The 26841-nt window shown below is 40.4% G+C and overlaps 1 protein-coding gene across 1 annotated transcript in view; it reads right to left on the bottom strand.

The window, feature by feature from the left end:
* UNC5D (unc-5 netrin receptor D) overlaps positions 1–3590 on the bottom strand; it is a 74409-nt gene extending 70819 nt beyond the window's left edge. Inside the window, exon 1 of the mRNA XM_086767728.1 lies at positions 3314–3590. Coding sequence (XP_086623854.1) covers positions 3314–3590 — 277 coding nt within the window. The remainder of the gene's footprint in view (positions 1–3313) is intronic.
* Positions 3591–26841: the final 23251 nt, after the last annotated feature.

The raw sequence follows: 26841 nt of genomic DNA, 5'->3' as shown, positions 1-26841 counted from the left end.
CAGCAGAATCACAGAATTGCTGAGGCTGGAAGGGACCTCTGGAGAACACGGAGTCTTTGGGGAAAGCTATGTTTTGTTTATGGAGAAAGTACACCTCTTTTCATTTGTTTTGGAAGCAACTACAGAAAGCAGGCCCATTGGGAACAGAGGTATATTCTTCATTTATCTTCACTGTATTTCACCAACAAATATACTCATCTACCCTCTGCATCCCAAGAAATGCCAGAAGAATTGTTCATAGGAAATGACACAGAGCAGAAAAGCGTGCAAACAAAAACAGGCACGTAATAAACAAGAGAAACATTTCATCCGACTTGCATAACTCTAACAAGCACTGCAAGTCCAGCCCTTTAAATTATTGCGCAAATTATAACCATCATTTCTGTGACCCAGCACAGGCTTACAGAATACAGAATCACAACTACGGTGCTGATACGCTAATCAGCTTTCTGCACCGTCGGATGCTTCCGCTGCAGACAGACTAATGCTGGCAGCAGATGAGTAATTGCTCTCCACGTACTAAACATAACAGAGCTGCGCAGAACTTCAGCATTTGTCAGCTTTATTTGTTTAAACGAGAAGAACGCTGACAGCGGTTATTGCTGTAATCCTTTTATTTATCAGGCAAGAAAACTCCAGTTACTCTTCGCAGGTCTGATCCTCTGTTGAAACCAAAAGTTGAAATATTTGTAAACTAATTCTGCGGTGCATGCTGCAATGTTCAGGCAAGAGAAATAAAGCAGAAAGAAATTCATCAAACTGTAATAATTACATTTTTATCACAGTAGCCTCTGCTAGCTCAGGCTCTCACTTATGAGGAAGAGTATGTCAGGGAGCAAAGTTACTGTTCTGCCGCGGTTATGGAACAAACGGAAAGGGCAGACCATGGATTACTGCCTCTTTTCTGCAGCTCAGGAAACAAGGCAGGAGAAGATGAAATAACTCGGTCTCTAACCAACCAGTTGAGCGTGGGAACCCACATCCATCGCAGCTGCAGCACGTGTTGGCTTGCCTGCCGTGATTTTCTGCACAACCAGCAGCAAATCCACAACAGGAGAGATTTCAGGGCAAACTTCAAGTCCACCAGGACCCCTCAATGTTCTCAGGCAGCCAGTACGTGTTGCAGCCCGTAACTACAAAGCTTACAAAGCTACAAAATCCTTCCTCTCTCGCTGCTCCTCCTCTTCAGATTAACAGTGACTCCTGTGTTACTCTAGGATTTTTATTTCTGTCCTGCAAAATGATGCGAAACTGGATTCATCACAATGACAAAACACACTCACTGTCTACTAGCAGCTGTCCCTCCTGTTCTGTTCTACGTACACAGTGCGGTGCTGCCGGTAAAATCCATCAGCAAGCGCGCCTTCGATGCCACTGCCAAGCCCTCTTGCACATGCCTGGCTTCCTTGTTGGTAGGAACTTGCTGGTTCCTTCCTTGCTGGTAGGAACTTACAGAGATGTCAAGACAGATTTCTTATATTCAGCATTAAATTTCCTCTTCTTCGGGTTTCTTGTGGATATTTTTCACCGCTTTTCTATAGGCCCTCTCAGAATTTTAATCACGTAACAAACAGTGGAAGGATGGAAAAGGACAGGCCCATTTTCCGACAGCGTAACCTCCCTTAGCGAGCACCCCCCTTTAGCCAGGGGCACCATTCCTGGCACCAATTCTAGTGCAGTTTTCCACAGATGGAGCCCACGCAGTACGCAGAACACTGTGCACGCCTGGTAAGGACGTGTTTATGCCCCAGATTTGACTCCAGAAATGAGGGCACTGCCAGCATGCACAGCAATTCCGACCAAACCCAAGAGCCGTCTCCTGTTTGCTGAAGGCTAAGGAAGGGTTCCACAATGATTTACGGGAAAGGATACATCGTGGTGAGAGAACATCCACGCCCATCCTTCAACATTACACTGTGCAGAGCCTTTACTTGCATTGCTGCGTCCTAAGGACCATTATGGTGGTTTTTGGAAAAAAGACACGCTGAACTGCCTGGATCACACTGGTGTTTAAATAAGAATACTTGGAGGGTTAGCTCCATCCCTGGGCTAAATTCCAACTGCAACATTTAAATTCCAGATCTCACTTGCTAAGCCTCCATGTCTCAAACCTCAATGTTACTGGTGTTATTTAAAAAAAAAAAAAAGCACATCATGTTACTTTATCTTTTTTTATTCTGTTATTAATCCAAGGCTTAGAAAACGTAATTGCAGAATTCAGAAGACAGATTTTCATTAACCATACGGAAGAAAAACATTTAGGGATGACATTTCTTCTATATTGATTCAGCAACGCCTTTAGAAGTAAAGGTTATGCCTATTAAATTATTTTCAAAAAGGTAACTGTAAAAATTAAAATTCATCCAGATTAGCATTTACAAAGTCTTTAATACGAAATTTCTTCAGAACGTGTCACTCAAAAAGAATGCCAAACACCACTTTAGGAGATGTAATTTCTTTTTAAATGGCGTTTTTTTCCTCTAAAAAGGAATTTCTTGTATTGATAGAGGGTATATTATGCCTACACTGCTATTTCCAAGACATGGAGTTGCCTAGCAATCTTGGAATTTAAAAAGAAGAGGAAAGCAATAACAAAACAGAATTGTGAAATTACAAGACGGTGCAGCATTAAATTGCTTTGCAATACTTATCAAGATGCTTCTAAATGAGAAAAGATACAGGGTGTGCTGGGAGCATGATAAAATCTGTTGATCATTTTCAACTTTCTCCCTTCGCATTCTCTTATTTTAGACACACACTTTCACACAATGGATTTCTCCTGCTTAACTTTATTACCTACCAAATGCCTATCCCTGCTTGAGGGTGAAGGCAAATTTCAACCAGCACGTCGCAGTTTTTCAGGGCGCATCCTGATAGGGATTTCATAAAAGCATCCCTGTGTCTGTTTCTAGAAGCTACTACAAATTACACCATCGGAATACACAGAACTACTGTTCCCTTCAGAACTGTTATTTTCTTTTGGAAAGCTCACTGTCTATGGTAGTGTTTGGTCAGACCCTTTGTCTCCCTTTGGACAAGTTGCGGCAGCAGCAGGCTTATACTGGTACGCTGTGCCCTCCTACCACAGCTTACTGGCTGCGTGCAGGGCAGAGCCGACACCGTCGTGTGATTTCTGAATGAGAGCTGGTTCCCACTCCTCCAGCTCAGTGCCAGCCTGCAGCTACCCGCTAAGCCACATGATTCTCCTGTTTGTGAGTCGCAGAATGTGATCTCCTGTTCTTCGTTCTACTTCGTGTATCGTCAGCAGACACTGCGTATCGTTACATTGCCCGAAGGACGCAGCGGCCCTTACCTGTAGTCTCATCCATGCTTTCCTCAGACACGTGCTCATTTTGATGGACCCATTCACCATTGCACTTGAAGAAGATCTGCATAGCTGGCATGGCTTTACAGCGTAAGACAATGGGGTTGCTTTTTATAATGTAGGCATCGTCTGGTTCCTCCATAAAATGAGGCAGTGTTCCAGGAGCAGATGGGACAGACTCTGGAAGGGCTTCACTGTTATCATTTCCTGAAAGGGAAGGAAAGGAAAATAAACATTTCTCATCTTGTTGCACCCTTTGTATCATCTCATTTAATTGATTAAATATAGCTTTGGATTTTATTAAAAACTAATTTTACTACAGAAAAACCGGTAGAACTCAATAGCTGTCAGGATTGTGCTTTGCAAGGAATCTGACACACACATACAAAAACACCAAATAATTTAAGTGTAAGAACTGTCAAGAAAATTGACAGAAAAGAAGAATCAGAATCATCAAAAAAACACATAATCACAATCGCCAATTTTATAGATGAGGAACTGAAGCACAGAAAGATTAAATGAGTCACCTAAGGTCACACAAAGTCTGTGAAAGTGGAAACCAAACCTTATTCTCGAGTGACAGCCCAGTGCCTTAACTACCAAATCTTCCTCTCTTTCACTGAATTTAATTTCCTTTTGACAGCTGCTGCAGATTTAACAGGGATCAGAGGGTTAACCACAGAGAAATCACAGCATAGTTTGGGTTGGAAGGGACATCAATATATCGATACGAACAGCATTACTGCAGCACCCAACAGTGGCATAAGCAAACCCTGATTTCATACCCACTTGGAGGAAATTCTCAATGTTTTACACTGTTCCCATTTACTGAAGCCCCTTTAAGGTGATATAAAAGTGGACAAGTGGTTTCTGCAGGGCCAGAAGGTGCAAGCTAGTGAGCTTTCGCAGCTCAGATCACAGACAGCGGGATCCAAGCACGCTTGCTCAGCAGTGCACAAGCCCAGATGTCTTATTCTCTGAACTCCAGTCCTAGACATGAACACAGAACTGGGATTTATTTCAGTAGTTTGTCAGTTCTCTGAGAAAATTAAGAGAACAGCAACCAAAATAAGTCAGAAGAGATCAGTTTATGAAGGGAGATTAGAAAGTACTGAATACACACAGCGTAGCCAAACGATAACAGAGGAGGACACAGTCTCCGTGCAGATGAAGGGAACACAGGATCAGAGAAAGGAGAATAGCTGAGGGCAATATATACGTGATTTAACCAAAACCAATGAAATTGAAATGGATGAAAGGGAAGTTATGATGATATGAAATAAGTCTAAAACCTCCACATGTCTGGTAGATTACAGAATAATGAGAACTTACTTTATCTTTATTTCTACTAAAAATAGGGATGTCTCTCAGTACTCAGAGTATCTGTGTGCAAACATACACTGTGCATGTGCTGTCAGATCATTATGATTTTCAAACGAGCTCAACGTTTTAAACTACATTGGCAGTGTACTTTATAAAATATTATCATGATTTTTAGCATTTTACTACTGAACACGTATGCCAATTTCCATCTTGTCAATCTTCAGTAATACTGTGTCCCTGCAGGCGCTATTAAATCCATGCTGTATAGGAAATAACAAAAATGCCATTATAAGATTTTGGAGAGGCTTCGAAATCCCATGCTCCCATCAACGCTTTGAGTGCTTCACAAGGCAGCAACGCGCCTGCGCTGGTGAAGAACAGCAGACAATTTTATAAGGACCATTCAGCTAGAGAACTTAGAATGACCCATTGTTATTCCACTAAATTTGCTATTTAGGGCGAGACACAAAGGATGAAATCCCAGCCCCACTGAAATGAAGGGCACAATTCTCCTCTCAAGTGGCATCTGGATTTAACGATACAGCTTCACAGTCTAGTTAAGTGTTACCGACGAGCACCTGCAAACAGCAGATTCTGCACCTCTCATGGGATTGCCATGCCCGCCTCACCAGCAGCTAAACTGGGTGAAGCCCAAGATGTGTGATGGTATCACCAGGAGAGCGGTTTGGGGCTGTGGAAGTGGCTCAGTCCTGAAAAGAACATTTAACACGAAGAGGGAAGTCAAGGTGCATCTTTTCACCTGAATGTGACTGGCACTCATTAAGTGCCCTTGAAAATCAAACCAAAGATCACCGTACACAAGAGGAGGAACGATTTTCTGTATCCCATCTGATCACTTGACCAAATTCAATACGAGCAATTTGTTGGTTCAGAAGTATGATTCTTGGAAGCACGCGTCGGAATCCAGCCATTCCAGAACATAAAATAAACCCACCATATTTATGTCTCTATGAGTATATGTATACACACAGGCAATTAAATATGTAAACAGCAGGAGCTGTCACAGACTGTAATCACATCAGTGCTAATTAGATAAGCTGCAGGAAGATAATGCCTAGACTGATGTCCTGACACTCTAAGAACCAGATACTGCCTGTTCTTAATCAGGTAGAACAAATCCCAGGGTGAAGTCCTAAAAAATATCATTCAGAAAGCTATTACTGATGTTATATAAATATACAATAAATAACATTTTAGCTGAGATAACGACAGTGGCTGCTGCCCAAAGCAAAGCCCCTCCCCTAAGGTGCATGTCTTACTTGGAATTTTAACCTAATGCATCTGTCTTTTGTGCATCAACTTTTTTTGTACCCTAACTTGTATTCAAATTCATCTGAGAGCCTACTGGAACTCTGTAAGGGCTTTGATTTCAAATTATTATGCTTTTTCATCTGTAACTGTCAGTGTTCAAGATTCAGGCCATTCATAGTTACAGAAAAATGTTTGTTTTAATGCAACAGTGAATGACAGAAGACAAACTATCAAACACCATTCTTGTATTTTGCATTCCTGGAAAATTACCTTTCAGGAAGCGCTTTGTGTTTTATGTTCTGCACACTAGTCCAATAGGGACTTTAAATCTTTTTAGGACAGTAATAGAAACAAAAAAGAAAGGAGGAAAGAAAAAAAAAAAAGTCAGGAACAAACACTAAATTCTTCTACACAGTAAATACACTGCTGTTGGCTGTCAGATCACATTAGAAAATCTTGATGGCAGCAGACATGAATCCTTCAGTATTTCAAAACTGATTAGTATACAATTTAGATGTTAAATTGAGATTTTAATAAAACAGTGAAAAATTAGTACTAAACTTTTTTCCCCCAAATTAAGAATTACTTAAAATGAGTAAAAGCAGCATTACTTTCTATATTAAAAAAAAACCACCAAAAAAACAAACCAACAAACCAACAAAAAAAACCCAAAGCAAAACAAAACTTAGAAGCATCCCAAACAAGCCATAAACACAAATAATCCTTTTGGAATCCTTTGTATTTTACGCAATCCTCATAAGATTACTACATCCGCTAATGCTACGCATCGTGGACAATTCCACTATTATAACCACCACTTTCAGATTATTATAGAACCCAGTATAAGCTGATGTATTCTCTGTTCCCTTCATCTCTCTGTCTCCTCAGAAAACAGCTGTCCAACAGCTGGAAATCCAGACACAGAAACTTCTTGCAAGCTTCTACACACCGACCCTTTTCAGCTTTGGTAGTACAAAGCTCTAGACAAAGTAACAAGCATTATTATTTTTCTGTCTTAGCTTCCTCCCACTCTAATTTAGCATTCCTAAGATCAGAGGATCCCTGCTTTCCCTTTCTGCCTGTGGGATTTTTTTGGTTTAGTTTTTTTCGAGTTTAGTTCCTTCCGCTGTTAGCTGTGCCCACAGGGACACAAGAGCCATTCCGACACAAAAGCTCTCTCTCTTACTTCCTTGTCTTGCTCAGGAGTTCCTCCCCTTCTGCTTCCTTCTCCCAAGTCCCCTGAATTTATAAATACTGGCATCAGCATTTGGTTTCTTTATTAGCCTTTGGATATTTTCTGCATCCAAGCCTTACTGCCCTGTAGGCAATTCAGGAGAAAAAAAAACCCCAACTTTTCCCAGATGCAAACACCCTGATCACTCTTTTTGGTCAGGCTACTCATTAGCTGAAATACAATTAGTGATGATCAAAGTTCTAGACGCTCCCTTTCTTCCTGTTCCACGTATCTAATGCTGCCCATCCCTGCTGAACTTTGAACCTCCTGCTGCCATTATTTCTACAAAACTAATGCCAGCTGCCTTCTGCACATACGATCATTTTTTACAGGACACTCAGGAGATGAAAGAAATTCACACTACAGAACACATAATTTCCTTATGCGTGGAACAGTTTTCATGATGAAATTTGAGTCATTATTCAGTCAGAAAACCAACTTAGAGCCATTTCCCTATATGCTTTTAACCAGACGACCCCGTCCCACCTGCCACGATGCAGGGTTTCTGGAACTCACTCCAATATTGATGGAAACACGAGATTTTGTTGCCCACATGAAATCCTTTAATGCCTTTGTTATTCCTCTAGTACACAGATTTACTAAAGCCTATAGGGACGTGGTATTTAGCGAAGATTGACAATACAGGAGCGGCGAGAATGGTCAGTAATAAAACACGCATGCTGATGAGTTTCACCGCATAATTTTTCTTAAACTCTATACATTGAAGGGGAAGCCAATTACTACTTATTCAGCACTCCTGGTAAATGATACAGAACCGCTTAATTGCCGTGACTGACACAGAGCACCTACCGTACAGCCCTTTCCATTCCCTCGCCAATCCGAATCCACGTGTGACACAGTAGAATCATAGAATAGTTTGGGTTGAAAGGGACTGTTAAAGCCCACCCAGCCCAACCCCCCTGCAAGAAGCAGGGACATCTCCAACCAGATCAGGTTGCTCAGAGCCCCGGCCAACCTGGCCTTGAACGTTTCCAGGGATGGGGCAAGGAAAGTGGCACTAAGCGACGCTCTGTTCCAGACTGCAAGCTCAGAGTCAGTGCTTTCTGCTTTTTCTTCTTCAGTATATTCCCCAAATTTGTAAACTTAGAGAAATGCTTTAGTTTATTTTTAATGTTTTTAACCGAATTCTTGTTTTCTCCTGGCCACTCTATAGCCAGATCCAGTTTTATTAATGAACACATCTGCGTGCACCCCCAGCACCGTGGCAATGCGCAGGTTTCTGTATACATCACCCATGTTGTGTGACCACGACTATGCTGTTACTGCATTTGTTGTCTACATTACATGCTTCTTTCAATACAAACTATTTTATCTGTGTAACCCGAGACGTAATTTCACACAAACAGAAAACTCCACTGTTGGTCCTCCTCTTCCCCAAAGACCCTTACTTTTCAGCAAATTCAAGAAAAATTAGTAAAGGCAAAAAACTAAATACTTGATTCACTGGATTGGGTCTTAAGAAAAATAGTCTTTGCTATTCCAAACTTCAATTAGCTACTGCGTATAGAAAAATACTTTCTTCCTCCTGTTCCTCAATATTTAAGATGATCACAGTCAATGTGGGAACGGTGTGCTCAGGAGTCATCTCTGGTTACTAGCACGCGGTCCTGCTGAGGAACGTGCCCATGAGCTACACAGTAAAATTTCCAAAACTGTTCCAGTAACTTGGGCTTCAAAATAATTTCTGTTACCAAGGGAACTCCCAAGATTTTGTCCTTGATGCCTTTAAATATTTGTACCAACACCTCGGCCACTGGTGACTCTCAACATAAATGTCACAAATAGCCCTCATTTATTCCTAGTTCTGTTGGGAAAGAGAGGCTGGAGTCGGGAATGAAGAATCCACACCATTACCTGTTAGCAGTTCCCACAAAACAAAAGAACACCAAGATGTGGTATGAATGTGCTACAGCAAAAGAGAGAGTACGGAAAGCCGTACCGCTTACATTCAGACACATCCAATGTCCAGTGTTTCTCCTGCCAGCAGAGTCCACATGACAATGATTTGCTTAAATAATAAATATTTAATTCAGTACATGAATATATTAAAAACAGTTTGGGAAGAATGTTTTCAGAAAGAAAATGTGCTTACACACCTGTAAGTACACTATGCTTTCGCAGGTAAGAACTACAATGTGGGTAAACCTTTTCTCATTACAGGTTTTCTCACAATTCCTGTAAAATTTCCACATAAGATTTAATAGATTAATAAAATCTGGGTTTAATTAAATCAATAATGGATTGGGAGGAATCTTTGGCATCATATTTTCCTGTTGGTATGATCTGATTAAGGGTAGCTCTGTTTGCTTACATTTGTGTAACTATGAATTAAGCCTACTTTACGGTGGTAAATGAACCGTGTTATAAAGAAACCAGACAACATTAGAAGGAACCTTCACTGCGTGTGAAAGGTATGGAATTAAGAACCCTTCCTAATGTGACTTCTGTGTCTAACCAAAGGTCGTAAGACAGCTGAAACACCTTCAGGCATACGGAACAGGTAATGGGAACTGAAGCACGCACATACATCGTAAGTACATATATATGGAGGCATTTTTCCTTCTCCCTGAGATGTTTGTTCACTTCTCATTTCAGTAGGGCCTGAAATCATAATTAGGTTGCCAAGACAATATCCCATGAGTATAAGACAATAATAAAATATCAAAGTGGAAAACCATAGAGATGTCACTGATGTTTGAACCGAAATGACTCTCTGATATGAAAACAAAACAAAACAGTCTCAGTGCATGTCTGTAGAGCAAGTGACACAATAGTAATTCAAAAACATCAGTGCTAACGCCAGTCTACATTCACAACAATTTCCTCTACAGGAAACAGCGCAATGTCAGTGGCAATCAATGTGATTTCTGCAAAAGCATCTCTCTCCGATCTATTCCTGTGCATCGGCCAGGGCGTGGCCGAGCAGGCGTGTACTGCACACGAAGGGAAACCTTCCAGAGGAACATCTAAGAATCTGGACAAACTTCTCATCCTAACACTCCAGTGTAAGACAAGGCACTTAAGGAAACTTCCCGTTGCAATGTGGTAACTGCCCAGCGGGGCTTCACTAACGAACAGCGCCTCACGAACCGAACCCCAAAACAATTACCAGTTAGATCTGAGACACACAGAACCAGGAGCGTTCTGGGTCTCCTGTGACACCAGGGCAGAGACAGCCGGAGCACCGCCAAGCAGATGAACTTGCTTTTGAATAAACAATACCTTTGGCAGTAGCAGACATCAAAATAATGGATATTTGCCCTGGTTCTCTCTGCTTCTGTGTATTCTAATTGCAGTTTTCAGAGTTCTGAAACACAGATAACCTAAAAATCAAAGAAATTCAAACCTAGAATAATTTTCTATTATCAACTTTGTTTTACTGAATAAAGGTGGCAAACAGCACAGTGAAGATTCTAAGCTGATATTACAGCTCAGTTATTTCTACTCAGTTTCCAGAATGGACTGAAACTCATGGCTTAAGTGTAAGTATCTACCAAAAAAGGCTTGTGAGGAAAAAACCTCTCTTTTTGATGATGTTTTTATACCCAGGAGTAAGGAAGACTAAGAACATAAAAAGACTGAGCAGTTTCATAGCATTCTGCAAAGCAGCGAGAATTTTAAATGCCTTTGCAACCCAATAATATGATGCATTTTTTTTTTTCTTTCTTTCTTTAACTGGATATTCACATCTACGCTACTGCTTTTAAGTTACATATCTGAGGTAGTCACCAGTTCTGTTTCTAAGTCACCCTCTTAAAACCTGGCATCTCACAGGATGCCATCTCGTGGAGACGGCGCAGCAAAAGCTGCAGCGCAGGGCGAAGGGACCCCTTCCAGCTCCTCTCGCTGCGCCGATGAGATCTGCCACGCTGGCAGGGTCCGAGCCCCGGCTGCACTGGGAAAACTTGACTGTGCAACCCCACCCGCCTCAGTAACTACGTCAGGCACTGGAAAGGAAAGGTGTTCCTTTGAACAAAAGGGAGCACTGCTGGGAAATCAGGGATTGCTTCAAAGCGTACAACACAACCACGATCATTTCTGTATTTCACATCTCAGCAGACGGACTCCCAAATTTGCAGCACGCGTTGAAAGTCATGAGTGTTGTACATACATCTCAGCAAACCAACTTTGGATATCAGTGTATTAGTTTCATCAGACCCTCTTGCTTCCTATGGATATAAACTTCCAGCAGCTGTACCATAATCCTTCTCATCAAATATTTGGGCGACAGGTGGAAAATTGTTCTGCCAGCTGAGGAAGACAAAATCCATTCCTCCTGGCAATTTTCTGCAATGAAAACTCCAAAAAATGAATGTGCAAGAAGTTGTGGAAATAAATCTAAAACATTATCACACAAAAGCAGTGTGCTCAGAATCTTTTGCTGCAAACTATCCCTGCTTATCTGAATTTTAAAGAATCTCATTTCTTCTTCTGTTTGCATAGGACTAGATAATAAGCTGGATGCTTCTACTCGAAACTATTTGTGATACACCTGCTTTATTCCATTTTGCTTTGCTTTGAAGTGCGCTCTGGTTTCTTTGATCATCACTTTTTTTTTTTTTTTGCATGCATCAAGGAAGTCTGACAACAAATCTGGGAAGCACATGTTATCAATTTCCTTTTACAGAAGGGTGAGCAGTCAGTCTGAAAACAGACTGCGTGAATAAGAGCCAGCCATGAAACCAGGAACAAACGCCAGAGCCGGGTTCCGGCACTCAGAACAACCGTGCTGAGCTGCTGACGCTGGTCCTCCCTGTTCAGAAGGCTTTGGATGACACTGTCTCCAGCTTATTAGGAGGAAAGGAGAGTGAAAGTCAATATACAATAATGCAAATAAGTTGTCTTAATAGGATTAAAAAGCAGAGCAACTGTGAAGTACCACATACTTTAACTGCCTGTTTATCTATTCACTCTAACTGTCCTTTCCTGCAGAACTTACTTTGTGTCTGCAAAGCTGCAAAAGGTCAAATGCTTTTTCAACAGCGATAAAACAGAGATGTACGAGAAGGCCCAGTGTACAAAAGGCTTCCCACAGGCTCACAAGCGGTGAGTGTAACTGGAGAATGACAGAATGACCTGCCAAGCTGTAAGCAACCGAGTGAGCCTACTTCAATAATTCACTGCTCCTTGGCCAAAAACCATGACAGCTAACCATGTGCACGCTGTCTGTCCACTAAAAGGCAAGTCAGCGCGCGAGTCTGTGCCACCGGTCCTCACTGACAAGGAGCACACATGGGGTCCCTTAACTGGAACTGAACAAAAAAGCTGGACATCCAGAAGACATTATATTTTCTTGTATTTCTCTGAACAAACCCTTTTCACCAAACAGCAGCAACAACATTATCATCCAAATGTCTCCTCACACAAAATCCATTTAAGAACCCTATGATGTCAACAAAACTTTGCTGTGGCAGTATTCTTTTAAGAATATAAAGTACTTTTGAGCGAGCAGGACTTCTTCCACATAAGGGATTTTTATGCTAATGTGAGCGAGGCCATTTCCTCAATCCTCATTTATTCCGTCTCCCTTCCCTTTTAGTATCTTATGAGCTTTAGCTAAGGGCTGTATACTTTCCTTAAAGCTCACAGTCCTTGTTTAACCTCTGCGCACATGGCAGAAAGCACAGCTTAGATACATATATTTATTTATATAAAACGCAATAGTTAAAATGCATCACACCTTTATCCACAAATTCTAGCCTTAATTCTTCTCCGACTTTTTGTCAAACAACCTCAGTAAAAAGTACTTCTGCAGCTCTACTTTAGGATGTTTTCCACAGGGCTAAACTTTCAGATGTTTCAGTGACTAGGACAAAACTGATACCAGGTCTTCAACTGATCACATCACATACAGAGATAAAGAATGAAAGCAGTCACCTTCCACCATCTCCAGCCCCCTTCACACTGCCCGGTCCCAGGGGGATTAGGGGCAGTTTCAGCAGAGCAGCCAAAGGATGGATGGTACGTGGAGACCAGCTCCCACTCAGACAGCTCCAGTGGGTTTTTTTTATAAAAGAACAGAAAATAAAAAAGCCCTTTTCACTAGCAGTGCTTTCCCTCTAGAATTTAATGTTTAGCTGATATTGTTGTGCTCTCTCTTCAGCCATTTCATGAGAAATTTACAGTTCCATGAAATTTGTAGAAGTAACTTTCCATAAACCACCTTGTTAACAGGCTGCAGGAGGGTAGGGCATTTCTGTTCACCAATAAGGATTAATATGTTCATAAAACATTAGCAGTCTTTTCTATGCCAACACAGATGAATGTGTTATTCTATTGCAGTCCCTTACGTATTCTAAATCTATCTATATCTAAGTCATACATATTTATAAAAATGATATATTGCATTTATTAAATATTAAGTGGATTACAAACTTGAAGAATCTTTCATACATTCATACATTTATTTAACAGCTAGATATTTTTCTTTAAGCAGTATACAAAGAATATAAATCTTTAAAGGAAAAAAGATTCCCCAGCATTCTAAATAGATGAATCTGTGATGAAGTCTTCCGGTATGCAATGTGTGAAGAGTATCCAACTAGAAGAAAAAAATTACTTTAAAAATGCTATAAGAAAATATGTGATAATATCAGACTTGTACCCGTAAAGAGAATCAAATGGGTGAGGACAATGACTGTATACTTAGCTAACAGACAGGACTGAAAAGACCAAGTATTTTACTGAATGACTTCAAACCAACCCTAAAATGCTCAGTAGGTATCAAATACCTCCTATCAGATGCTGACTACACAAGGTTTGTCTCAAAAGGCAATAGTATTGGTTACACAAATTTTAACAACAATTTCCTGGAAATACGTCATGTTTACCAGGTGGCTGTCGGGAGCAGGGGAAGCTTTACCGTCCCACTGTGCAGCCCGTATTTCCAGACGGTGTGATAAGACCACCAGAAGTGTCACCTTTGGGGGCGACCGCCTTTGGGATCAACGGATCACCCTGAAGACTCAAGCTTTGTTATTGCCTGGGATGCCCGACCTGTTCAAGGTGCCAAGAAATGAACTCTGAATAAACTGACCAGCATCATTTCCTTACCTGACGTTTCATGTGCCTCTCAGGGCTGCCAGCTGCAACGGCAGCCATCAAAAACTCAAATATTTACTCACAGTTCCTGCACTACAGAACAGGTCTCGCAGGCAGCTGGAAAAAGGCACTATACAGCACAGAAGCACAAGATAAAGCAGGAGACACAAAGCGAGGGAAGGTTTTTCTGGAGTGCTCTGCTCGGATTTTCTGTATATTTAGACGATATCTCGCATTTACATTGAAAGCTATACACATAAGTCTTTAGTAGACTGGTCTTCAGCATACAAAGGCAAAAAACCTGTCTTGCTGAAATCTAATATTAAGGGGTTTTTTAACCAAAGGACATTTTAATAGTCTTTTAAATTCAATTTTCAGTTTACATACTAAAAGTAGCTTTGAACTTCAAGTACCTATGATCCAGAAAGGGAATGAATTAGAACCAAACTAGAGAAGGCTAAAGTGCTTATTTTCATCCTCAATAATGAAGGAAAAACAGTGGATGTTTTCCATCTGTGATAATCTTAGGGAAAAAAAAACCAACAATTATTTTACTAATGAGACTAAGAGTTCAGCAAATAATATATGCAACTGCATGGATTCCTTTCAAGGACAACAAATAATTCACCAACAGAAAGTGAATGATGTTAGGATAAAGTTAACGTGCTTATTAATGTAGAAGTCAAGGGGAAATTATCGTAATGCAAGTAACTTGTTTTTAAATATCACCAACCCATTTTTATTAGGACCCAACAATTTGCATTAGATTTGAGCCCAAATCTAATCAGATCTCCACTAACAGCTTTAATCTGCTGCCCTCCTTCCATGTTCCCACCCTACAAAGTTTGAAACCAGCTTTGAAATTGGGAGGATGGGATTCTTCAGCTGCCAGGACTGCTGGGAAGATCCTCCGCCTCGACTGCTCTCCCTTGGCTGGCAAGGCTGTAAGTATAATTTGGACCAGCTGCACTGTGATATACCAGAGAGAGCAACTTCCATGGGAAAAACTAACCTGAAGTAAACTAAAACCTCCAATTTGTCCACAAATGATGAGGGTAAACTAGGATTTCTCCCAAGTACAATTACCAACTTAACGTATCTGCTTGTCAAACCCTGGGCCACAACACAGTACCTGCTGATGCAAGTACTTCTAGCTCGGCAACAAAGCAATAATAAACATAATGAATTCATACGCAGTTCATCGCCGCACCTGTGGTACAATGCTTATTCTTAGCTACAGCAGCATGTTATTTACTGAATGAGCCACAGAGCTCTTTCCTCCAACTTAATTCCCAATTCAATCGTCATTATTAAGGCTGCAGGCTTTGATGTGCCCAACCACCGATTCAACTGCTGGAGGAGATGCTTACCGCAGAGCTATTCACATTCTGCTTCAAACTGGACTACAGACAAGTTTTCGTTTTGTTTGCAAGCAAGTAATAAGGCTGCTGTACAACTGCTGATAACGTATTAAAAAAGAGGGGGCAAAAATAACCCACACATATGCCAAACTGCTCTGCTCTTAAAACTACTGCAGCATCAGAGCTGTTCTGCAGACAAATGTCAGTTTAATTTCTTTTGTAAGTGCTGGAGGGGAAAAAACCCCCACCTTTCTTCTTCCACCACCAAATGATAATGCATACAATTCTTGACAACAGATGTTGCATAACAAAGCACATCAACATTTTTTTGGCTGCCAGCACAGGAAAGATAAGCCTAGCATTAAACAAGTACTGCCTATTATCTTAGCAAAAACTCTCCGCAGTCTGTCCATTTAAACTCCTCAAATCCCTGCATTCCAGTAAGAAAGGTGAACCAAGATTCTCAAATAGCGAGGGCACACGATTGCAGTGGAGCCAAGAACAGAAAGTAGCATTCAACACCTTTGAAATCAAAACCCAGAAAGATCAGGGAATCCTTACTTGTCCAAAGACTGGTACTCGCATGAATAAAGCGGGATTTGTCTTCAGCTACAAGACATCTCAAGACAGAGTTTCTAAATATGCACACATTAACAGTTTAGTCTTGTTATTTCTAAATTCAGATAAAAAATAATGTTGTTTTACAAAAATGTATGGAGATTCTACTAGAGATTTTCGAAGTACTCTAGAATTTGTCATACTAGTAGTTGTAGATGTTGTCATACTAGAAGTTTCATACTAATAAATCATTTATATCCTGTTCTTTTAAGAAGGAATGTAGAAATCTCAGGCTTTGTGCTGAATCGAAGTTAAGAAGCCAATTTCTTCCCTTGTACTTAATATTTAGATAAAACCTGTACTAATACAATGAGGAAAGCCTCAGAAAAAAAAGGAGAATTTTGTTCAACGTAGGTTGCTATGAAGCCAGCTCAAATCTACGTGGTGAAAAGGCTCATCCTGGAACTTGTTTGCCTTAGGACTGGTTAAGCTGCAGCACCGTGCAGGCAATGCCTGGTCTGCCATTAAAACCTCGCAAGATCTCTGTTTGATCCCAAGGAACACAAAGCAGCCATCCAAACCCCATACGGATTTATATCTATAGGAGTTGTGATAACCAGGGAGAAGACAGGAAAGATCCTGAGCAGTACGCAGAGCACGATGTGAGCACACCAGCCGTGTTTGGTTCAGAAACGGCTCTTACGGCTACACGCACCTCTTCTAATACCAGCTGAAATACTGTTCGCATTTGAAAAGCGGGAATTTTTCATTTATTTTCTTCTTTTGCCTTGCACAGTGAATCAAACTCAAATATTAGTCACTGCCATAAGCACGGAAAAAAGTGGGTGTGGTGTTTAAATCATTAATATCTGAATAAACGACAGCACAACTCCAAATACAAAAGGAACTTCCTCTCCCACACATTCCCATTTTTAGCTACAGCCAGTTACCAAACACACGAGTAACGTGGAACAAAACACGAATCACAGAGTTTCTTTGGGTTTATTTGAAGGTATTGTTTTACAGAGGTATAAAGTAAACTAAAACCAGGACCTGACCTGAGACAAGACAGATACATTGACTTTTCTGCCAAGTAAAATCTGTAACAAGGACTACAAATAAGAGGAGGTTGTATTTCTTCCCTAGCATGTGCAAACCGCTCTCTCCAGCTCCTCCTTAGCGAACACGACCTCATATCCACTGTGCCCAAAGTCGTACTAATAATTACATTTACATGTGGTTATTCCACCTTTTGCTAAAATTCCTGTGGTACTCACTAAACAAGCCAACCTGCTACCCTTAATAATTCATCCCAAGAAAGTAAAAGACCATTTCTCTTTGAAGCCACACAAAATTCCGTAAAACATATTAGTTTTTACTCTGTGCAGTCTTCAGTGCACGAAGTGCTCACTAGCAAACATTCACCCTTTGTCTCCAGACATACCACCATTACATAACAGAGATGTTCCTGGTACTGACAAACACAACTTCTGGAAGAAACAGATTAAAAAGAGAAGAGGGATTCCTTAAATTAACTCATCTGAGACTAAAAATTGTATGTTTCACCTAATAAAGTAATGTTGATGTCTGCTACGTTCACAGAAGACAGTATTACTCCTGTGATGAGATGTGGGTTCAGTTAATCTTAATTAGTGAGACAATGATACAATAATGCTCATCTGAAAAAAAAAAAATAACCTAAGAGAGAAATACAGTTTTGCTGCTTCTAGCCTGAATTGAGAAAGCAAACTCTTAAAAGATATGTCCTCTATTTTAATGCTGATCATTTTTGAGACCACTGCAGTAAAGCAAATATCGAAAGACAATTTGGGCATGCTGAGCAGCCAAGAGAAAGACATCACAGTGTAATTTTCATCAACTAAGTCTTAAATCCCTAATGATCTAATTAAAATTGGACTACACAATTCTGTAGTTATTTTTGCTTCTTCAAGTATCTCAAATTTTATAAGAAAACAGGTAACATTAGGTATCAATATACATCATTCCAACTATAATATACAGTGCACAATTTAGGTACGGGTTTAGACGAGAATACCAGACTTCCAAATTCCTGTAAAATACAGAAAAGCAAATCATGTATCAGTTGTATTTGCAAGCATTTTCATTCCTTGTTGCACTTACACAAATTAAATAGAGATTAATTAAATTTGATGATGGATCTTGATATTCTGAAATTTTCTTTTGATTGGGGAAAAAACCCTTCCTCTGCAGCTAAATATCACAGTTTTGGAAGCAGACATTTATAATGCTTTTTCTTACCAAAAAAAAAAAAAAGTATTTAAAATACTGTCTAGTTTAGGAAGTATCTGGAATCCCTCATGATGCGAAAGATCCAATTAGTAGATATTTTCTACATATAGAGAGAGATTTGAGTCATGTTTTATTACATCCTTCTGTAAATACCAATCAAAGCAACAAGTGACATTTACATTTTCAAATATTTTAACAAGTGTGTTTGCAGCAACTGAACATGATATAAAAAGGGAAAAAAGAGCCGGTGCAACAGGCACTGCAGTGATCTTTGTGTTTCCACATCAAAGGACGAGCCTGTATTGGTTATTTAAATTGCACATCTATGTACTTTTTCAAGGTATCCTCTGCTTCAGATATTTTCTGGAACTGACACATGATCAGCTGCAGCAGCTAACAAAACAGACACAAAGCAAGAAGTGGGACAAGGACATAGTAAAATACACATTTTACGGTTTATTGGTGTAATGGCACTGCAGACTGGCCAGTTCCTCGTTAACCCACCTGCCGTGCAAGGGTCATCACTCATCCACAGCACTGTTACCCTCGGCTGCCACGCACGCATCCCGATCCATCTGAGCAAGCACCGTAATTCAAATTCTGACACAGCAGTTGAGACAAAACCCCAAAGGACAGTCCAGAAACAAGCACGCACTCGCACATCCCTGTGCTCCCTCTCCAATTAAAGGAATGAATTCACCAAGTCAGACATAACCAGGAGGCAAGATCAGGCAACACAAGGAAAAAGGAACAGGAAAATCGCTCTAGAAGGAACACTGGACAGAGTTACCATTAATGTTTCAAACTAGCACAAAAAGTTATCCACATCCAATTGTACTCATCACGCATCCTGCAAGTGAAAAATATACAGCATTCTCAAAACCAGATTGGCTTGCCATCGCCACATCTGCTGAAATGATACTTTTCCAACAACATCTGGCAGTTTCTTCTAAAGTCCCAAAGCAAATGGAACCCAATTAACCTGTGGTCTTTACTCTTATCGTTTCCTATTGACTATGCCAACTTTATCTGGAGGTGAAAGCGTGGATGCACTACACGTGTTCCTCTGGCTCCTAAGTACCGTGGAACCTCCTTTCTCAAGACAGCCAGCCTTTACATTCACACGCTTCCCAACAGGGGTAACCACTCGAAAACTAGAGGCATCAAATGCCAGAACAGCTGTGTTTACTCACCTTAACATCACTATTTTCAAAGAAAAATCTTAAATCAATCTGGGTTTTCTGCTGAAAATGTCCTGTAGCCTTACTGGCCGGTTTGATCGAGCGAATACATCTCTAATGTTGCAGCCTATGGTAAGCGTGTGTGCGCTGCACACACACACTGACTCACGATTTACTGAAAATAATATTTTCAGCTTTAATACCCTAGTGAACTTCAAGGTATGACTGGGGCTATTTTCCTACCCAACACAGCTTAAAGTTTGCAACAGATGTTAGTAAAAGATCTAATCTCCACAAAACGCGTACTATCTACGCACATATATCATTAAATAAGGAAAAGCTTCTGAAATGTCACTTTCATACAGGATTCCAGAATCTTCACTCTTACATATAACAACAGTGGACATTAAAACAACCAACCAACCCTCACACAGAAAAGACATTACTTGCTATCCTCACCTCCACGCAAGTAAAATTGGTGTCCTCTAGTTACTTGTCTGAACAAATAAATATTTTGCAATTCTTCTTTCATTATTCTTCTTACAATCGCATAGCTTTTCCTAAACCCTGGAAGAATTTAAGCAAAGATATCCTACCTGAAACAGAGAGAGTAAAATCTTTTCAGTTTTTTTGAGTGTGCCAATCTTAAAAATCCTTTAAAGAGAAAGCCTAAAAAGCGACTCCTCAACAGCCATGATGATCATGCAAACAGGCTAGCAACACCTGACAGATCCCCCTCAGACAGATCTGACGGGGCTCTGAGCAACTGGATCTGGCTGGAGATGTCCCTGCTCCTTGCAGGGGGGTTGGACTGGGTGGGCTTTAGAGGTCCCTTCCAACCAAACCCTTCTGTGATTCTGTGATCCCCAACCCAAGAAAGCCGAGTTACCGAAGGACTGGTAACACAACTCCAGCGCAAACAGCTCAGCTCACACGAACGCACCATGGACTGTGCGGCTACTCAGCCCAAAGCAACAGCCTCTGAGAACGTACGTGCTTTGGAACGGAGAACAAACTTCCCTGCAAAGGGCTGTTCCTGTTCCTCCATGGGATACACTTACCAGGAGGAAGGTCTCCTCCTCCGGGCCTTAACAGAAACTGGAACCATTTTACCTTTTTTTACTGGCTAAAGCAAAATCAGAATGTGGTAAACTTTTACAGAAACTGTCCACTGTCAGCAGAAAAGAACAGTCAAAGACATTCCAGATCACAGCTTTGGCAGATAGCTAGTTCAGCATTTCCTACCAACACCAAATTTCTGTAATAACTTGGTGCAGAATAACTTCTCATTCAGCTGCTTACCAACTTCTTAGATAATTTTCTACCTCGCTTACATTTCGCAGGGGCAGTGACATTCAAGCATGAGTCTGAGCGAGCTATAACTCACTCACCTCCCTTTTCTGTAACTTTTGCTACCTGGCAGCTACAGTCCTCATCACAAACTTAACTGCCTGTTTATTCAGCTGCCGGTGGGGGAAGAAACAAAAGAACCCCAAAACAAAGCAGAAGAGAAAACCAAAAAAAAAATCCATTTGAAAATACTCTCTTGAGAACCTCCCACACTAAACGCCCCTACAGCTGACAGTTTTGTGCGGCACAAAGATTAATAATTTTCAAAACTTGACATTTTCCATCTGAATCACACGCTACTTTGTGAAAAATCTTTTTCTATATCCTGCTCCATGCTGCTTTTCAAGGAGAAGGGCATTTCAGGCTCTGACTGCTTTTGTCATGTTAAAGACCCAAGAAGACAGCTGTTGGCTCTGCAGCAAGTTCTTCACGCTGCAAGCACACACTTCTGAGTGCAACTGGCGATCTGTATTTCAATAGATTATCCATTTACGTGCATCAACTATGTTCTCTGGTACTGAAATCTTTATACTGGCATGTAAACACCTTGAAGTCAGGGGAAATGGGTGGATGCGTTCTCTTCCTCCCGTCAAACCAGTTAAAGCACTCACCAGCGTTACAGCTTACCCTGGCATTAATTTCATTGTTTCAAACTTCGTCTACCCATGTGGTTTCAAGCAATTTTCCTAAATACTGTACTTTATGTTCTTTTACAAAGAATCCTACAGCCAACTGCTCTGTAATGCCGGCTCTGGAATCTAGACCACTCGCTGACGTTAAAAGTCCCTGCATTTTGGGTAAGGAAGCATGAGCCCCACCAGTTTCAGCATTTCAGAACATGCTAGACCAGCATCCTGAGAGTATCTCTCATTTGTCCTCCAAGCAAGACTGGAAGAAGTTTTGAGGTGGGATTTTTGGTTTATTTTTAAAGGAATACTTTTGCTTTTCTTTTTCTTTTTTTTTTTTTTTTTTTTTTTTTTTTGGATTCCATGAAATGAGAACAACCCATCTTTCTTTTCTGCATGCGAAAGGAAACACCATGACCCAAACAGTTTTTCTGACATGTGAAAGGCTCTTTCCCTAGAGCCCACAGAGCCATGATTTTCCTGAAGTCTTGGTAAGAACTGTATTTCTTGCAGAGGACAATGCAGTCCCTTCAGATTCCAATTCACAGCTCAATTTTTCTAAACTATACTTCTCCAGTAATACAAGACATTACATTCTTCTTCATAACCTACCCTAAAATTGCCAGTAATTTTTATGTTGAACAAGCCAAATGACTGAATCAACAAAGCGCCCACTGTACTGGGGTATTCATGCCATTATGAACGGGACTATTTAGTTTTCAAGCAGAGGCTACTTTATGGCTTGAGGGGCAGCGTCGTTACATGTAATGCAGGCTACACACTGAACTACTAGACTAAATCAAGAATAGGTCAGGAACACAGGCTCTGGTACTGAATGCTGTGTATTTTTATAATGCCCATGATAGGCATGTGTAACCCATAGCTAGAATACACCTCATCAACTGCTTCATTTTTTTCCCTAAAAGGGGAGGGGAAGAGGGACAGATGCCACCTTTGTGCACTCACAGGCGAACAGCCACTCTTCAAAACAAAACACAGCAGTAACACTCCAGAATGCTCCCATTTTTCCCAGAATGTCAAAAATTATGGAGTATGACATTAAAATCCACCTCCTTCAAACTCCACAAACATGATATTTAAGTTCAATTTCTCAGTGTTAAGAGGCATGGTGCTTTATTAGCTATAGGAAATGCCAACTTTCAGTTCGCAATTTGATGGGTAAGATACCAATTACATGGAGAGCTCTTCCCACTGAAGTCCAGTACAGCTGGGTTTTGTCATGTCTCACCTGCCCAGCCTTCCATTGTCCCGGCGAGGGACACAATGAAGAACGGGAAGCTGACCCAACAATATTCCCCTAATTCATTCCTTTACCGTTGAAAGCAGTAGCACATTATTTATACCCTGCAAACACTGTTTGCATTTCTATTCAAGTACTATTTATCTGATGACCTTTAATTATCAGTTTGCAAAAGGAGAAAAGATGCTACAGTTCCAAGAGAAATACCAGCACAACGATCTTAGTGAGGCTGGCTTAGTTTCTTCATCATTGTGAAGACGCTCAGCGTCTAGAACCTTCTTTTTCTGATACTGTGTGAACAGCTAAAAATAAATGCTAACTGATGACAGCCAAACAGCATTAAGTTTCCAATTTAGCACAGAACAGCACTCAAATTGCTTTTAAAAAGTCAATGAGATTTAAGCACATGCTTGAGTTACAACTTCTGCTTAACTCATTTGCCAAGTCTAGTTAATCTGAAGAACTGCAGTCTATCAGCGGCTGACGCATCTGACCTGCCTAAAGCTGGTGTCAATTTATGACAGAATATTTAACCCTTAAATAGGATTTTATTTAGATACACGAATCAGAGTTTGGGTCAATATCATCCCTCTATAAGCCTCCCCCTTAGAACACTTAGGATGAGCAGCATGGAAAAATTGCACGCTCCCTGCAATTTGTCTGTGCTGTAATACTTGAAGTTCTTACTGCTTCCCAGCTTGGTCCCATGGATCTATGTCACAGCAAACAAAGGGAAACATAATTCAATATATATACAAATACAATAGATAATACACAATATATTCAGACAAGACAAGTACTTATTACAAAAGCATGGCAAATCTACTCTGATGCCTGAAAACCTGAGGAAGTTTGTCATACATACAGAAGTAGCTCTGCTAAATCAACAAGTACTCACATATTTCAAGTTGGGAACGGAGAACAAAAAGAAATTACAATCTTTTTGTACATTAATAATGTACAGAGCCTTTCCTCAAAATCTTAGACAGTCTGTCAGAGACAGAGGCATTTTCAGTCTTTTCCTTTAAAAAGCAAACAAAGGTTTTTTATCACCCCTTCTAAACGCCAACTGATCCTAAGAAGTCTTGCAGACGCTACTGTTGCCTTACCTTTAATAAGTAAAGGCTGCTGAACAAAAATATATTGCCTCACTGATCTAGTCATGAGAGACGACGCTGCCAACTAACTCCCAACGTACTGTTTACACACATCGATCCATCCTCGTCCTGACACCTGACTGCCTTCCAGAAGAACGACTGCAGTGAAATTTCCCTCTTACCACTTTGTCAGCTGGAGGCAAGCCTGATTATTATTACTATTACTTTTTAAGAAGAAAAAAAGGAAGTAAAATAACCATAAAGCCCTCTATTCAAATAGTGGTAAGTTCTTACAGAAAAAGCCCAGTCATGCAAGTACAGTAAAAAACCCCAAACAAAACAAAAACTGAATGCTATATAAAAAGAAAAAAAAAAAAGAAGTAATAAACCCAGTGGGATTCTGATCAGATTTTTTTTTTTTGTCCTTAACACAGAAAGTTTTCCCAGACAGTGAAGAAAACAAGGTGTTTAACCTCTTAAAATCTGCATACTTTATTTCTATTTAATTTGATTTTCCTTTTAAGCTTTAGTAACATTTTCTTCCTTCTGTATTTTCCCAGTGTTGGAAACCTTCATAAATATATATGTATAAATAATTTTTTTTTTTTTATTCTTTCAGAAAAAGAAAAGGCAAAGAGATCAGGTTTCAGTTTCTGGCGCTTGCCAAGAAGAAAGTGAACGCAGATTTCAGCAAGTACCTTGTTTCTGAGCTTCAGTTTCTGAGCTGTAAACCAGCACTCCCCTTCATTCTCTGTGCTTTTTATGTCGCAGTCTCTTCACAGTAAAGCTCTCGGCAGTGCAATGACTTGTACTGCTTAACACAGCATACTGCAATTCAATTATGTTTGGAAACTGCGGCGTACCAAACAAGAAAGCCATGATAGCAGTAAGAAAGGAAAGCAGCGCCACAGAGAGAACAGAACAAGTAACAGGCAGAAGTGCAAAAAGCATGTATTTTGAAAAATAAGGATTTGAGTGGGGATTCTTATTGGGGTTTTTCAAAGTTGGGAATCTGCAGCCAGCTTTCTAATTAATGCTTCCATTGGTGCTGCTTGTAAACCACGAACACAGATGTAATGGTTGGATCACAGAGCTCCCAACATTCCCATCTGACCTCCTCCAACAGTTTCTGCAAGTATCTGACATCTGCAGACACAAATAACGAGAATTCAGAGTATTTTGGGTCTCTTCACCAAACCGGTAAGCTAAGAAACAAAAAGAACTTGCATTTCAGTAAGACTGGTGAACTTCTCCTGTGAAAGTTAGCATACAATACAATTCCAGAATATGAACTGTGTTTTCAAAGGGACGTTCGCGACACCACGAGCAACGTAAGATGGGTGCATGTTCAGCGCAGGAGCTGCAGCACAGCTGCTCCTCACTGTATGCACCATGTAAACCATCACCCGAAAGAGAGATTGAAGGGAGGGGAATTGAAGTGAATTTCACACAAACCCCAGCACAACATTGCAGCCTTTTGAAGTCACAAAATTAAAGATTTTGTGCAGAAAAGGGGAGGGGAAAAAAAAAAAAAAAGGGGGGGGGGGGGGAGGAGAAGTAGTGCCACTTTTGTACAGGCTTGACCACTAGCCAAAAACATGTACCACTCCAAACTAAACTATTGTTTTTAGCCAATTTCATCGCTAGGAGGAAAGAAATAGCATCTCTTCGAACCTGCCAGCCTACGATTACTTTCACATATTTAGAAGACCCATACATGCACACAGACACACCGAACCTGAAGCCTTGCATCTAGCAAACGATCCCAGGCCGGTTTTGGACTGCCCCTGGCCCTGTCAGCTACGTTCTTTCCTTATCTTTTGAAAAAAAGCACCAAGAATGTGGACTTATTCGAGAACTATGTTCAAATGCACTGTGAACAATATTCTTTTCATATCTGCAAGATGATAAAAACCACTTGTTACTTCACTGCTGTTTGAGTCATCTTCTCCCCAAGAACAGCAGTATTATTAACCCAGCGCGTTTATCGCCAGCTCTCTTCTGTGATTGAAAGCCCTTTTGTTCCAAGACTTCAAGATTTATTTGTCAAGCCTGACAGCTCTGATGTAGCCTTGTATTGGTGTCTGAAAAGGAATTTATAAAATTGCAAGCTGTAGGAAATAGCCAAAATCATGGCAAAGTGTGATATTTGAAATGAGGAGGAGACAAGCTAGACATCTAGATTAAAATCTGCATTTTCATAAAATCTCACTAAAACGATACAAAAGTATTATGGAACACCGAAATTCTCTCTCACATGTGTTTAGCATATACTTTATAGATTTTATAGAAGATACACATATCTAAATTCCATCTAAACATCTTTAGCTCTTGAAAAGTCAACAGGTAAAAATGAGATACAGACATTTAGTGTAAAAGGTAAGATACAGTCTGCTCTCACTAGTGTAGTAGAACTTGTGGTGCTACTTTTGGCTGAATTTAAATACACAAGCCTGGAGAGTATGCCCTTGATATGATTAACCTTATCACTTTTTCACAGTGCTGTATTATGACATATTTTAAGTAATTTTCTTAATCAGAAAACTCCACAGTATATTGTGAGAAACGTAACCTATGGGCACAGCCAAGCCCATAACCGCTCAACTGAATCAGGATCAAATCAAAAGTAAATAAAACAACTTTGGTAAGCTACAACACACAAAAGTCAATATCCAAAGGAGTGTTATGTACTGGGTATGCTTAAAAAGTAATATTTGGGTAACATTTGGGAAGGTATTTGTGTACACAACCTTCTATCACATAAGCACAGAAATAAAGGGCCAGGAACCGAATACACAAATCTCTTCTTTTTTTAAATCCACAGGCAGGCGTATAGATTTATATACGTCCATAATTGGCTTTAACACTGGACTTAACATTAAATCTGAAAGCTGTCAGAATCCCCATTACGAGACACACA

The sequence above is a fragment of the Chlamydotis macqueenii genome, chromosome 27 (genome assembly GCF_036417535.1).
Source record: "Chlamydotis macqueenii isolate bChlMac1 chromosome 27, bChlMac1.mat, whole genome shotgun sequence".
Lineage (NCBI taxonomy): Eukaryota > Metazoa > Chordata > Aves > Otidiformes > Otididae > Chlamydotis > Chlamydotis macqueenii.
Note: the sequence above shows the minus strand (reverse complement) of the source record. Positions and strands in the feature narration are given on the sequence as shown.